Here is a 13,692-nt window from a genome sequence, read left to right on the forward strand (position 1 = left end):
ATTGGCCACGACCCTAACTATGACATATTGATGATTGTGTCCTTTGGCTTGGCTCCCGCGACTCCTTGACGACCTGGCAACGACCATATCAACCCGGATGCTCTCAAAGGCAATGATGTTGTGTTTCAAACAAATACTTGTCCGGTCGTATCGGAGCATCTAACGAGAGGCAACTTCAGCAAAGTCGAGAATTGAGCGGTCCCAGGGCTCCGCAGGCCCCACTGTTCATCGTAGGCATTTCGGGGTCTGGCATTGGGTCGGGATTCAACAAAGTCTCGCAGATTCCGGGGTCGTAATCCACCACACCTGCAGTCGCAATTTGTAACTGTCTTCTTTCTCCTTGCAGATTGTGGGTAATCTCTCAGGCTGCGCACTCGCGCTTGTTGCCGATTGTCCTTCGGAAGAGAAAAAATGCCCCCGAACCCACTGTGATGACTGTCGATGACTGCAGTCCTATCATGCGGCATCTCCGACGTCGGCTGCGGTCCACAGAATAACCTATGGAGGCTGTCAAAGTACTCCGTACGCAGTACATTGGTACGGATAGTAGCATCCACTTGGGTGATCCGTTCTCCATGATACCAGAGTTGTATCAGAGCTATCGTGGCCGCCGTCGAGGTCGCCGTTAGTTGGGGAACCACGGAACCTGCATCTGTAGTTGCAGGAAGCCTAGGGAAGTTGGTAGTCGTATTGCTGCAGCATGTCATGGGCCTGTAGACAAATGGAGGGGCACATCTGTACCAGCACCATGCAGGCGGAAGAAAACCATGGAAAGGAATTGCTGAAGTAGCGAGTGGTGGTGTGCCTGTGTAGTGGGGGGTTTAAACGGAAGTCCCGCTCGTCCTTGCGCAGGTTGAAGAGAGGAAAAGAGATCCATGGATTGCTTGTAAGTGGATGCCATCCTCGGGTGTAGCTGGTGCAACATACGACAGGCAGGTGCTGTGTGCTGTCTACCTTACAGTAGGCACCTACCTCATGTTATTGTGTACCTGACACCTGGCGTTGTCTTCGGGAAAGTGGCTCGCCTCATATCAAGAGCCCCTTCCTCCAACGAGGACACCAAAGCGTCGGCTCCTGTCGAATCCGTGAAGATGAACGGATTGAAGAGCTTCACGTTCCAGTAAGCAAATATTCTCCAGTACCAAAGGTGGCATGATGGTCTCCTGCAGTTAAACACCTCGCCTCCGCGTTTTCCCCCCAGAACCCTTTCACCTAACCCTGGACTCCCCAGACAGCTCACAGACTTCCCGCATTTTACCCCGTGGGCACCCGGATATCCCATGTCCACCAGTGGAAGTACCTCAGTGAAGTAAGGTACCTCGATACACAGGGCAAGCGCGCGCCCGTGCTTGTGATGCTGCGTGCTGCCATTCCAGAAGGCCGGGTCCCTTGCCCTTCCTCACATAGGTGCCACCCCTGCTCCGTTGTTCTTGTGTGTGAGACTGGTTCAACCTAACCTTTCCCTGCTCATCCGGGTCAGTCCACCTGCCGCCCTCTCATAGGATGGACGAATGGAAGTTGTCTTGGCATACCCGACACCCGCGGGGGAAGGCTTGGGCAAAACGCCATCCCGCCGTCGCTGCCGCCGCATCTGTAATTTGTGGCCCGAGAAGGAGGGCTGGAGGGGTCTTCCTTCTTTACGGGAAACCCGGGCGAAGGATCCTCTCACATCTGAGTGATTTGTGTGGAGAAACACAGGGTATGCATTACCTGTCCGTATCAATGAGCGAAAAGAGTGTTGTCGCTTCAACCTTTGGCCGGGGTTTATTCTGGAAATCGGAGATTCTCTCAAATGGGCCATTTAGGTTAAATCACCGCGAGTCCTCCGAGCATCGTGCGGCAGAATATGGATCACTGGCATCCCCATATAAGCGTGTGGGAATTTCGCCCTTTCTGTTGGGGAACTCCTGATGACAGATTGTTGAGTGCAAGAAAAAAAAGAAGAGGAGCCGTCTTAGCCGCTTGCGCGGTGACCTATCAAACTTACGCAATAGGCTCACTTGCATCCTGCGTGAGGCAGCATCGTCGCCTAAGCACCCAAGATATAGAAATTGACATTCTATCCTCGGTACCCTGGTCAAATATCCTAACCGGAAGTATGGGCCCTGCCGTGAGGCTTTGCCGATCGATCATAACACATGCGTGCACTGCGGCTCCGAATGCTCTTTGAGACGTTGGACGCTCGACTTACGAGCATAAACATCCAATCGGGCTGACGGCGAAACACATGAGAGACCCAGCTGGTTGGGAACCGCTAGGTGGGCTTGTTTGCATTTTGGCACTGGCCTAGCGTGCCTGGTAGTTGTACAAGAAGTATGTGCCCCCAACATGTACCGCCTTGAACCCCTAAACGCCTCCTTTTGTATTATCCATTTTGCTCACAACTCCATGCTCATCAAGTACATCTCCATGATCCTCATGAACTTGGCCACGAACGCTTCCAGGTGGAAGATGACCTTCGTGCCCATCCTGATCCGGTGCTCGTAGAATGCCGACCACTTGATCACCTCCGCCTTCAGGGCATCGTCAATCAACGCAATGAGCTTGAAGGTGAGCGTCTTGAGAATCGTGGTTGGGGGTATGCAGTGCGTGAGAAGGTCGTATAGCTTCGCCCGCACCTGTAGAATCCGTGCCGGCGTATGCTCGTCGACAATCTCCCTCGCTATCTGGCTGATGAGTGCCTCCCAGTCTGGCGGCGGGATTGGTGTGCTATCCGTGACTTTCTCGCTGTTGGCTCGTTAGTTTCTGATCCTGCAAATGCCATGCAAAGGTGTTCTACTTTTGTGCGTGGACAGCCTCGTACATGAGTAGAGCTCGTCGCAGATTCCTGCCACTCTCCTGCGCTATCCTCATGTGCAGACCCTTCACCATGGGCCAGTTTTCCTTCTTCGCTGACACTGCCAGGACCTCACAGATCTGTTCGTGGGTTGGTGCAGCTACTCGGACCAGCAATGTTCTCGATCGGATGGGGGCGATGATGTTTGCCGTCGAATTGGCTAGGAGGATCAATCGTAGGTTAGGAGAGTACTTCTCCATCGTGCGACGCAGCGCAGCCTGCGCATCTCTGGTAAGGTGGTCTGCCTCATTGATGACCACGACCTTGAATCTTTGCTTTGCCGACTGGTCGACCTGTTGTGTCTGTGCCACCTCCTTCAGCAGGTCCTGAACGACAACTCTGTCGTAGTTTCCGACGTCTGACGGGGTGATCTCGAGGTGGTAGTTTGACGCGACAATGTTGAATTCGAGCTTGCGGTTACTCGATGTCTGGAAAACACGCGCATCGATCTTGATCTTCTCTACACCGGGTCCGTACAGCTCCTTGAGTGTGGCAACGATACGTGTCTTCTTTCCAGCGCCGGACGGACCGTATACCAACAAATGGGGGAAATCTCCGCTCTGGGCCTGTGAAATGTGTGAGTAGCTGCCTGTGAGGGAGCAGATTTGTAGCTTCCTACCAAAGAGCCAAGTCGGTCTGAAAGCTCTTGATGGTATGTCAGAGCATCTAGTGACTTTGGTCTATGTTTGTCGACAATAAGCGCCATTTTGGATGCTGTGATGTGGGAAAAGTCGTGTTGAAGACTTGAAGTTGGCTGGCGGAGCGGGCTGCAGAGCGTGGGACTTTCTGGTGATGCGCTCTGAAAGAAGACGCGTTCGCGTTAAGTGGAAGATATCTAAGCGTGGCTGGTGGCCTTGGCCCGTGCCCTCAAGCCACACATGGTAGCTTTGAGGCATACACCACTACTTCGCATATTAATGCCTCTATAATTCACTCGATTCCATAAAAACCAATGTGTGCAGAAAACAGTTTTCAATGATAATTCCACGGTAGACTAATGATGAGTCTGAAAGGTATTTTCTTTATTTGTACAGCCGCAATGACACCTCGCCGTTCGGTAAGGTCATCTATAGTACAGCCACTCCATGGACTTGAGATTGCGCTTAGCCTATCTCAAAGTGAAGAGCGGTAAATGTTACAATCATTTTCATCCAAAACTCTAGGGCGCTGCAGACGGTGTAGTGGCAGAGGCCGCGCTGGTGGGCTTGCTCGTTGCCTCAGCCAGCAAGTCCTCAGGCGCAATCGCCTTTCTTGGTCTCTTCAGATCCTCCAACGTAACACCGTTCTCAAGCTTCGTAATACCAACAACAGGAGCCGCTCCCTTGTGTACGAACTCCCATTGACCTAGCATTGAGTCAGTCTTGGCTGTACTTCACGCACTTGGGAATATACTCACCGGGCAACTTGTTACCCGCCAGACGGAAGGCATCCTTCGCAACGGCCTCGTGAAGCATTCCTCTGATTTCGAAAACGATCTGGTTGACAGCAACACGCGCCGCCCAATGATCGAAAGAACCTTTTCCCTTACCCATACGCATCTAGTCCGGGAATTAGCACTTGACTATCACCCATAATTCCTCATCGTCCGCCTTACCTCGTTACCAGACACATAGACACCAACGTTGCAGCACACTCTCTTGTACAGCCGGTACTTTTGGCCACGTAATCTCATCTTAATCGTATCTTCAGCGTTCTTGAGCTGCTTGGCGCTGATTCTTCGGTGGTGATCCTTCATTCGGAGACCGTAGTCGCCCCAGATGACAGTCGTGCCCTTGGTCGATCCTCCCGTAGCCACACGAGGACGTCCTTTCATCATTTTCTTCGTTCGGTCGATCGAGGGCTCGAGCCATGTGCCCTGCGCTGCAGGTGTCGTCGAAAACGGGCGAGCATCGCGGAGGATCTGGGATGCGACCAGCGGCTTCGTCAATTGAGGTCGGATCGCGGCCCTGAGAGGGCTGACTATCGGCGTCGTAGATATTCTGAGGCCTTGGAAGGCGCTGAGCAGCGCCGTAGGAGCGGTGGGCCTCATGTTTGCGACTTGCCGATGAACGTCGTTGATGATGCGATCTCCAAAAAAATGTCCCTAGCTTCACGAGAGCTTAGGTGTGGCTTGGATGGCCTGAGATGTTGGGCGATAATTTTGCTGAGGCTTTGCCTGGAGCTGCTGCGCCACACACACTCTAAAGTGAACTGACCGGGGTCACGGACCTCGCGTCACTTTCGCGTAGCAACTGGAAGTTCATTACGTGCACGCTTCTTGACTTGACGCCAGGCACGGCGACCTCGATTGGTCTTTTCGTCTGTCAACCTCCAACTCCCCTCCAGGCAACAGCAGCCCAACTTTCGATATAAACTTGTCGCTGCTCTCTACAACCACTCGACGAAAGACAGGTGACTGTATAAGACGTAATGCCTGATATTAGGTCATTCTTTGGGCCGAAGGGAGGCGGGCCCCCGAAGCCACTGCCAAAAAAGGTTGAGGAGCCCCCAAAGGCCCGAAGGGGCAGGAAAGTCATCGAGGATAGCGACGATGATGCCGAGCCTACTCCTGCGCCGTTAGTCAATTCCGAACCCTTGCAGTTGAAAACAAAGCTAACTCGTCCTAGGAAGCTGGCAGCGAAAGCTGCTGTCAAAAAGAAGGCTAAGTACGCGAACCATATCGCCCTCTCCGTCGAATGCCTCTAATTCCGTAGCAGAGATGAGGCTGCTAAGGGAACCGAGACCACAGCCAGCGATTACTTTGCATCATCCAAATCTTCCAAGGCGGCTAAGCCTGCACCCGCCGCAAAGCCAGATCAAGCAACTAAAGTGAAGACCGAAGTCGAGATCAGGACCAGCCCACGCAACAAGAAAACTGCTGCGAAACCTGTAGAAGTAACGCCCAAGAAGCGCGCCGCCAGGACATACACCAAAATCGAGTCCGACGACGATGCCGATGCATTCAAAGACGAAGACGACGAGGATGACGATGACATCTTTGCTGCTGATGTAAAGGGTCGCAACAAGCGAAAGACCGACGACTATGCGGAGGACGAGAGCGACGAGGATATTCAACCAAAACCGAAGCGAGTAGCCTCACGGAGTGCCGCCAATGGTACCCCAAGCAAGAGCTCAAGGGCAGCAGCTGGCACAAAGAGGCGCAAGACTCCTGACGAGGACGAGGAGGAAGAGGAGGAAGAGCAGCCGCCAAAGAAGAAAGCCCCCGCTAAGCCACGCGCTCCCAGGGCCAAGAAGGCAGACGAACCTGAAGATTCGGCTTATCAGTCGATCCTCGACAACATCCCCACTGTCCGCCCTCCGACACCTCCACCCCAGGACCCAAATGCTCCCAAGTTTGACTGGAGGAAGAATGCCGGTGGTGGCGGAAACAGCGCGGCTGTGCCTGCTAATGCAGGTGCAGCGGAACTGCCCGAAGGCGAGGATGAATGTCTCTCTGGATTGACATTCGTCTTCACCGGTGTCCTTCAAACCATCGGCCGTGAGGAAGGTCAGGCGTTGGTCAAGAAGTACGGTGGCAAAATTACTGGAGCACCAAGTAGCAAGACCAGCTATGTCGTCCTGGGAGACGATGCAGGACCCAGCAAGCTGAAGAAGATCAGGGACATGAACATCAAAACCATCAACGAGGAGGGCCTGTTCGAACTCATCAGGAAGTTGCCTGCCTATGGCGGCTCCGGCAAGGGTGCGGAGAAGGCGCGCGAGAAGAAGAAGAAAGACGAGGAGGCTATCAAGATCCAGGCATTGGAGATGGAGCGAGAGGAGAAGGCTCGGAAGGCTGCAGCAGAGAAGGCAGCCAAGCAAGCAGCCGCCGCTCGGGGGACTACAGCTGCTCCTGCCCCGACAGCAGCTCCAGTGCAGCTGTGGACATCAAAGTATGCGCCGACGGCACTCAATCATATCTGCGGCAACAAGGCGCAGGTCGAGAAGATCCAGGCTTGGTTGAGGAATTGGCAAAAGGCACGCAAGTACGACTTTCAACGGCGCGGTGCAGACGGTATGGGTGGCACGCGAGCTATCATCATCTCTGGTCCGCCCGGCATCGGCAAGACGACTGCAGCACACTTGGCTGCCAAACTCGAGGGCTTCGATGTCATTGAGAGCAACGCCAGTGACACTCGCAGCAAGAAATTAGTCGAAAACGGCGTCGCTGATATCATGAACAACACATCACTTCTCGGCTTCTTTGCTGGAGACGGCAAGAAGGTTGACGGAGAAAAGAAGAATATTGTGTTGATTATGGACGAGGTTGACGGAATGTCCGCAGGAGATCGCGGTGGTGTTGGAGCCCTGGCTAAGTTCTGCAAAAAGACTGAGATTCCCCTCATTCTCATTTGCAATGAGCGGAAACTGCCAAAGATGAAGCCGTTTGACTTCGTCGCCATGGATGTTCCCTTCAGGCGCCCGACGGTCGAACAGGTCCGGTCCCGTATCATGACAATCTGTCATCGCGAAGGCCTCAAGCTTCCTGTACCTGTCGTCGATGCCCTCATCGAAGGCAGCAACAAGGATATTCGGCAAATCATCAACATGATCTCCACCGCCAAGCTCGATCAAGCATCGATGAGCTACGACAAGGGCAAGGCAATGACCAAGGCATGGGAGAAACATGTCGTTCTCAAGCCTTGGGATATTTGCCAGAAGCTGCTCGCTGGCGGGCTGTTCGCTCCCGCCAGTAAAACCACTTTGAACGAAAAGATCGAGCTATACTTTAACGACCACGAGTTCAGTTACCTGATGATTCAGGAAAACTACCTGCGCTCAAAGCCTATGGCACTGAACAACCGAGGGTACAACAAGAGGGAAGAGAACCTGAAGTACCTCGAATTGGTGGACCAGGCGGCGGAAAGCATCAGCGATGGTGACTTGGTTGATCGAATGATTCACGGCCCTCAACAGCAATGGAGTCTCATGCCTACTCACGCCGTTTTCAGCACAGTTCGACCATCGAGTTTCGTTGCTGGCCAGCTCATGGGCTCCAACTTCACCTCCTGGCTCGGCAACAACAGCAAGACTGGCAAACTCGGTCGGTTTGTCCGTGAGCTGCACTCGCACATGCGGTTGAGGTCATCTGGAGACGCCAATGAGGTTCGCCAGCAATATCTGCCTGTCTTGTGGGATCAGATGATCCGCCGGTTGTCCGTCGAAGGCAAAGAATCTGTCGACGAGATTATCGAGCTGATGGACAGCTACTACTTGACACGAGACGACTTCGATGCGATTCAGGAGCTCGGTGTTGGTCCGCAAGCCGAGGGCCGGGCTGATATCGAGTCCAAGACAAAAGCAGCATTCACGCGAACGTAAGTACTTATGCTTCTTGCTGTCCAAATTTAGTACTAACAACTTTCCAGCTACAACGCAATGTCTCATCCTATCCCCTTCTTAAAGGCCAGCAATATCATGGAGCCCAAGAAGGTGGCGAAGGAGGCTCCGGATCTCGAGGAAGCTATCGAGGAGGACGATGATGCTGATGTTGCGGAACCTGCTGATGCAGGCGAGGAGGACGATGACAAGATTGACTTGAAGAAGGACAAGTTAATCAAGGCGCCCAAACCGAAGGCTAAGAGAGTGACGAAGAAGGCCAAAGCAGGCGATGACGATGATGACGAAGATGCAGATGCCAAGCCTAAGAAGGGTAGGCCCAAGGCCAAGGCAACGACTGCCAAGGGAAAGGGCAAGAAGTAATGGCATAATGGTCGACAGATATCGATGTAAGGGCATCTTTCTTTCATGGGAGGAGCACGCCAGTGTTCACTGAGTTTGAGTGAGGCATTCATGACACCTGTAGATTTATGAGGTTTGAAACAGGAATACCTGCTGTTCTTTGAACACCTATCATCAACGGCTAGATATTGTATGAAGTTGTAAACCAATCACAAAATGATTTGAGAGATGTACATCATGAAAGGTAATCAGTGTAAAGTGAGTGTTGTGAGCGACAACGTCTGTGTAAGTTAATATGTGAGGAAGTAGACTTGAGAATGACAGCTGCAGTTTGACATCTTCATGAAAGGCAACTGCGAGTATTTGGTAGACAACGTTTTTGTGCAGCCCACCCATGGCCAGTGAATCCTGAAGGAGAGCTTCCTGCCAAAACAGGTTGTTCTTGAGCCTTTGCCAGAATCTCCCCGACACACACATCACCATTAGCACAAGGGATCATGTCAACCATATACAAAACTTGAAAGGCACCTAACCAAGCTCCGAGTCCCTTATTCTTTCAGTATTCCAAGTTCGAAGTTAGTCTTTCTTAATGGCTCCGAATTTTTACCTCGCCTTCCAAAAGCACAGAGCTAATCCAAAACGTTCCTTGCGCAGTTCACCATATCAAATGATTCCCATCAGTTACAACGCTTACATCCAACCGACCGTCCATGATGCCGAGCGCTTTGAATCATCCCGTTTAGTCGTCGGCACGGCTTCAAGCTCCAAGATGATCAATGAGAAGGATCAAAAAGAGCGCGGGTCCAAGAAGCCGTTTCGAACTGCCGCGAAGGCCTTGAAGGGTGAATATTCCCTCCAACCCTAGACGCTTTGCCTTCCTGCTCTCATGATTTCTCGCCTCAACCAACCTCTGTTCATCCGTTTTCCGATCCTTGCTCTTTTTTCTTCCCATCGATTCCCGCTGAGCTTCATCCATCTTCCAAGCTCGAGTGTTTGAGTCGTTTGTTTCTTCGGAAATACTCGAGAACATCTGATTGCTCTTCCTTCCTACACTCGGATCCTCGTTACCAACGTCTTTTTCATCGCTTCACAGTTGCTCATTATTTTCATCGCAGATCTGGTATCGAAGGCAGCCTCCTCTCTCAAGAAGTTAAAGAGCTTCACTACTCTCAAGCGCCTGTCGAGCATGTCTTCTCGACGTGACCGCGGTCAGCACTCGCGTTCCAAGTCTGGTAAGTCATCCAACCTGCTCATCGATATTGAGGTAGCTTTCATGGCAAATAAGAGTCGTATTTCTGACGAAAAATAAATGAATAGCAAACAATATCGACACCGCGGGTACCCTCGAAGATCACAACCCCCATCGCCTTTCCATCATCGAAGAGGCGTCTCGCGAGTCGTCCCGCGACATCTACGCTGCCAACATGTACGATGAACAGGGCTTCCTCAGTGAAGACCATGAGGATATCTACGATCTCAACGAGTTCGAGATGATGAACTCCAATGTCGGACCCCACGGCCAGGAGAATGGAGCCCTCACCCACGACACGGTCTTGTACGGCAACTGGGAGCAAGACAACAACTTGCACGAGTTCAACCGTTCTTCGAGTGAGTCTTTGAATTGCCGTCTTCTCAACTCTTTCTCTAACTTCTTGAACACAGGCCCGGAGACCGTCGTTTTTGACCATGCCCGCTATGCCGGAGTCAACCTCTGGGAAGTGAGCATCAGCACCGATTCGGAGTCGTACTCGCGTTCGGTCCATGAAGGTATCAAGTGCTCCACGTTGTTCTGCTGCTTCCACTAGGCTCTTAGATAGCACATTCTGGTTTCAATGAGATACCTTTCTGCTCCTACTGACTTCATCTACTTACTCCCTGCCCGGGCTTCGTAGACAATTTTCTGTTTGTTCTTTCCCTCACATGGATGTCGTAACTAACCGACTTATTCTAGTTCCTGATCCAAGCATCAAGATCGAAGGCATCTCCACGACCAAGGACTGGTCCATCTTCCAGAGCGAGCTGGTCGACTACGGTACCGATGAGCCCAGCCCTCAGCTCCCTGTCTGCTCGGCTGGCCACCCTTTCGCGAAGGAGTGGTTCATGACAGACTCCATGATGAAGGCCTACGATGCTGTTCGGGGCTCCATGAGGGATGCGAACGACCCGCTGCGATCTTGGATGGAGGTCAAGGCTTTCGAGTCTGCTCTTAGAGCGAAGAGGGATGCTGCCAAGATTTCGATTGACGGCCCTTCTTGCCAGCATGACGAGGAGCCCGACGTCAAGGGAAGAGGAAGAGCTGCCCATGGCGGTGAATTCGCTCGCAGCGAGCACGGTGAGAAGCGCGAGGGTAAGGGAAAGGAGAGGGCTGTAGACGGTGGCGGCTTCGCACGCGGCGAACCCCAGAAGTGAGTCTCCGTCCGAGGATGTACCCTCCTACTCGTCATCCTCCTAACCACAATTCTGCCAGAACTTCCAAGACGCAGCCGTCTCCTGTCAAGGGAGCCGCGGCCTCGGCCTTGAGAGCTGATGTGAAGCCAGAGAAGGATGACTACGTCAAGTGAGTTTTCGTGTGACCAGTTGCTTCGTTCAGGCTTATGACGGACTGTGTATAGGATGCTCGATGACACCCATCTGTTGTCTGCCGAGTACGCCCCGGATACTGCGGACAGGAAGGGAGCCTACAATGTCCCTCGTCCCAAATATCTCCACATCGCGCCCGATTTCGAAGATTTCAGATTCGAGGATTACCTCCCTCCGGTCACCGAGGCCCCTGAGTCCTCTTTCAAGGGGCTGCTCCCCTACAAGCTGCCTTACGATCCGGGGCGCAACTTTGGTAAGTCTGGGTTAAGTCATGATCTGCGCCGATACTGACACATCTTAGTCGAGGACTACGGTATCTCGGACGACGAGGGTGATCCCGAGACTGGAAGAATTTCCCCTTGTACTTTCCGCCTTCTGGCCGAGGGATGTGCTGAGCAGAACACTGATGGAAGAGTCTTCATGGCTGAGGATGTAAGTTTTGCTGAAACACTTTTCCAAGCAACCCAACGCTGAAACGATCTAAGGCTCAACGTATGCGTCCCGAGACTTCCATGGACGATGGCTCTCCCAGAGAGAAAGCCCCTGACCGTCTCCTCATGGAGTTCGAGACCCAGAGAGACATCAACGACAATGGCTATCTCACGCCCTGCTACTCTCTTGACTCCGAACCTTCCATCATCTACCTGCCTGCTGGTACCTGGCACAACAACATCCCTTTCAAAAGCATCAAATTACTGACTTTTGCACAGGCGTGACCTTCCAGCACAAGATGCGGAACTGGTGGTTCGGTCTCTTCGACCGCATGAACCCCGAAGTCGCACGTAACTTCCGCAAGATTGAGTATCATGAACAAGGCGACCCCCCAATCGCGCCTCCAGAAGCTGTCACCGAGGATTCGACCACGACTGCCGAGCCCGGCGACCCCTGGGCTCAGCACTACACCCACTCCGATATCGAGACGATCCTCAACACCCCCGGCGCCCGCAAGGTTGCCGGCGTCGAGGCGGCGAACGCGGCCGAACTCATCACGCAGCGCCAGAAGACCATCCTCCGCTGGAAAACCCGAGACGAGGAAGTCACCCGCGAAAACGCCGTCCTGCGCATCGACGTCGGTCGAGCCCAGAAGGAGCTCCGCGAGATGCGCCTCTCCGTCGACCACGTCCTGGCGCAGAGGGCCGCCCAAGAGCGCGCCGATCGCGAGCGTGCAGCGCGGGAGCTCAGAGAAGCCTGGGAGCGCAAGGCCGCGTGGGAGCGTGCTGAGAAGGAGAGAATAGCCGCTGAAGAGCTCGCCGAGAAGGAACGCAAAGCTGCCGAGGAGCTTGTCGAGAGAGAGCGCAAAGCTGCTGAGGAACGCGCCGAGCAGGAGAGAAAGGCGGCTGAGGAGCTCGCCAAGCGCCAGAAGCATGAAAAGCGGGTGCTGCGCCGTGTGTCGGCGCACTTGCACGACTTGCGGTACGAGGTTCAGGCCAAATTCCACTCCCTCAAGGACGCCGAGGATGAGAATGAGAAGATGAAGAAGGAGTTGGTTCATTGCAAGACCCGGATAAAGGAGGAGTGCTTCAGAGCCAACTTGTCGAGCCCCGATGAGGTTCGCCGGGCTGTCTCGCAGAACTTCCGGGACAAGATGGCGGCCTTGGACCTTGCTGGTTGATTGTGGAATGAGTTTGCAGTGAGAACTGGCCTACGACTCCGTAAGCTGTCCTTGTAGCATTCTCGCTTCTATCTTGCTATGTTCAGCATGGCTCTTCAGTAATATTGCGCCGATGAGTAAGTTCTGATATTTGAACCATGATCAGTTCGTCTGGCTTACGACAACACTAGGACAAAGCTATATGGCTGTGGCAATCGGTGATGAACCGGCTTGTCTCGACGACTGATAATGGCTTTCAATCATCGAGCCCCGGCTTCTCAGCTTTCTGGTAAGTTTCTTATGAGCAAACAATTAGGTACTGCCAAGCTACCATCATAGGTGTCGAGTGGGACCAGTGACTAACAATACGTCCTAGGTCGGGGGAACGCATAATTCTTGACGAAGTCTTTCGATCCTGTTCCCCTTTTTTCAGATTGCTTTCCACGAGCCATGATTTGGGTCATGATGTTGCCATTGTTTGAGTATGATACTCTATGTTAAGATTACTGGAAGATGTCGAATTTGCTTAAGAGCCGAGGGCGGCCTTACGATGTCGTAAGTGCAAATAGGATGAGTCAAAGTATTACGTTCAACCTTGACCGATCATGATTGCAAAGTCCGGGATGTAATTATGCGTGTGCGATTAAGACACGGGGAGATTAAAATCTCCTAGACGGTATGATTAAATTGTACCAGAGCTTTGAGAAGAATCATCAGACCCCGAAACCCCTATTCGGGGTCTATGTATACACACACGTATCCAGATTCTATCCGTTTCTTCTTTTCATCCAGCAAAAAGGCCTTCCCATTTGCGGCCCCCTTACATTTTTTTCCGCCATGCTATTGTCACATCATGAGAGGAGCATTATACACCGACCGGAACGCCCAGTTCGCTGTTCCGGGAATCGAGAGAATATCGTAGAACATAATGGTACAAGAGGGGCTTGTAAGCCGCCGACGTCTCCAGCGGTCAGTCGACTAGCCCCATGATTTTTTCAGAACAAGATCTTCGTAGAGATCGGAA

The 13,692-nt window shown here is 52.7% G+C and overlaps 4 protein-coding genes across 4 annotated transcripts; 2 read left to right on the top strand and 2 right to left on the bottom strand.

Moving 5' to 3' along the window:
* Positions 1 to 2,378: 2,378 nt before the first annotated feature.
* BDZ83DRAFT_747380 (replication factor C subunit 5) lies at positions 2,379 to 3,542 on the bottom strand (the record flags this gene model as incomplete). Its single annotated transcript, XM_060513428.1, has 3 exons — positions 2,379 to 2,727; positions 2,780 to 3,402; positions 3,456 to 3,542. 3 exons carry the CDS (start codon positions 3,540 to 3,542, stop codon positions 2,379 to 2,381), a joined length of 1,059 nt encoding a protein of 352 aa, XP_060370664.1.
* Positions 3,543 to 3,823: 281 nt separating this feature from the next.
* Positions 3,824 to 4,960, bottom strand: BDZ83DRAFT_601754 (ribosomal protein L16p/L10e). The gene is made up of 3 exons (XM_060507121.1): positions 4,431 to 4,960; positions 4,233 to 4,374; positions 3,824 to 4,180 (listed from the first exon to the last, which is right to left on the bottom strand). The coding sequence occupies exons 1-3, from the start codon at positions 4,863 to 4,865 to the stop codon at positions 3,996 to 3,998; spliced, it is 762 nt and encodes a 253-aa protein (XP_060370665.1). The 5' UTR covers positions 4,866 to 4,960; the 3' UTR covers positions 3,824 to 3,995.
* Positions 4,961 to 4,972: 12 nt separating this feature from the next.
* Positions 4,973 to 8,826, top strand: BDZ83DRAFT_601758 (replication factor RFC1 C terminal domain-containing protein). Its single transcript, XM_060507122.1, has 4 exons — positions 4,973 to 5,391; positions 5,443 to 5,481; positions 5,533 to 8,133; positions 8,185 to 8,826. The coding sequence occupies exons 1-4, from the start codon at positions 5,246 to 5,248 to the stop codon at positions 8,516 to 8,518; spliced, it is 3,120 nt and encodes a 1,039-aa protein (XP_060370666.1). The 5' UTR covers positions 4,973 to 5,245; the 3' UTR covers positions 8,519 to 8,826.
* A 1,044-nt stretch (positions 8,827 to 9,870) lies between these two features.
* On the top strand, positions 9,871 to 12,689 carry BDZ83DRAFT_566403 (uncharacterized protein; the record flags this gene model as incomplete). The annotated part of the gene is made up of 8 exons (XM_060503846.1): positions 9,871 to 10,105; positions 10,160 to 10,280; positions 10,462 to 10,902; positions 11,110 to 11,330; positions 11,379 to 11,509; positions 11,563 to 11,731; positions 11,788 to 12,197; positions 12,387 to 12,689. Coding segments are annotated over 8 exons (2,031 nt in total), but the record flags the coding sequence as incomplete, so codon positions are not given.
* Positions 12,690 to 13,692: the final 1,003 nt, after the last annotated feature.

The sequence above is a fragment of the Colletotrichum acutatum genome (genome assembly GCF_030867785.1).
Source record: "Colletotrichum acutatum strain CBS 112980 chromosome Unknown BDZ83scaffold_6, whole genome shotgun sequence".
NCBI classification, from domain to species: domain Eukaryota; kingdom Fungi; phylum Ascomycota; class Sordariomycetes; order Glomerellales; family Glomerellaceae; genus Colletotrichum; species Colletotrichum acutatum.

Excerpts from the sequence above, each read along its gene's own strand:
- BDZ83DRAFT_601754 (XM_060507121.1), bottom strand. The coding sequence starts at position 4,865 with ATGAGGCCCACCGCTCCTACGGCGCTGCTCAGCGCCTTCCAAGGCCTC. Across the intron at positions 4,375-4,430 it reads TCTATGTGTCTGGTAACGAG|ATGCGTATGGGTAAGGGAAA; the intron begins GTAAGGCGGACG and ends TTCCCGGACTAG. Across the intron at positions 4,181-4,232 it reads GGCGGGTAACAAGTTGCCCG|GTCAATGGGAGTTCGTACAC; the intron begins GTGAGTATATTC and ends ACTCAATGCTAG.
- BDZ83DRAFT_601758 (XM_060507122.1), top strand. The coding sequence starts at position 5,246 with ATGCCTGATATTAGGTCATTCTTTGGGCCGAAGGGAGGCGGGCCCCCG. Across the intron at positions 5,392-5,442 it reads GCCGAGCCTACTCCTGCGCC|GAAGCTGGCAGCGAAAGCTG; the intron begins GTTAGTCAATTC and ends AACTCGTCCTAG. Across the intron at positions 5,482-5,532 it reads GCTGTCAAAAAGAAGGCTAA|AGATGAGGCTGCTAAGGGAA; the intron begins GTACGCGAACCA and ends ATTCCGTAGCAG.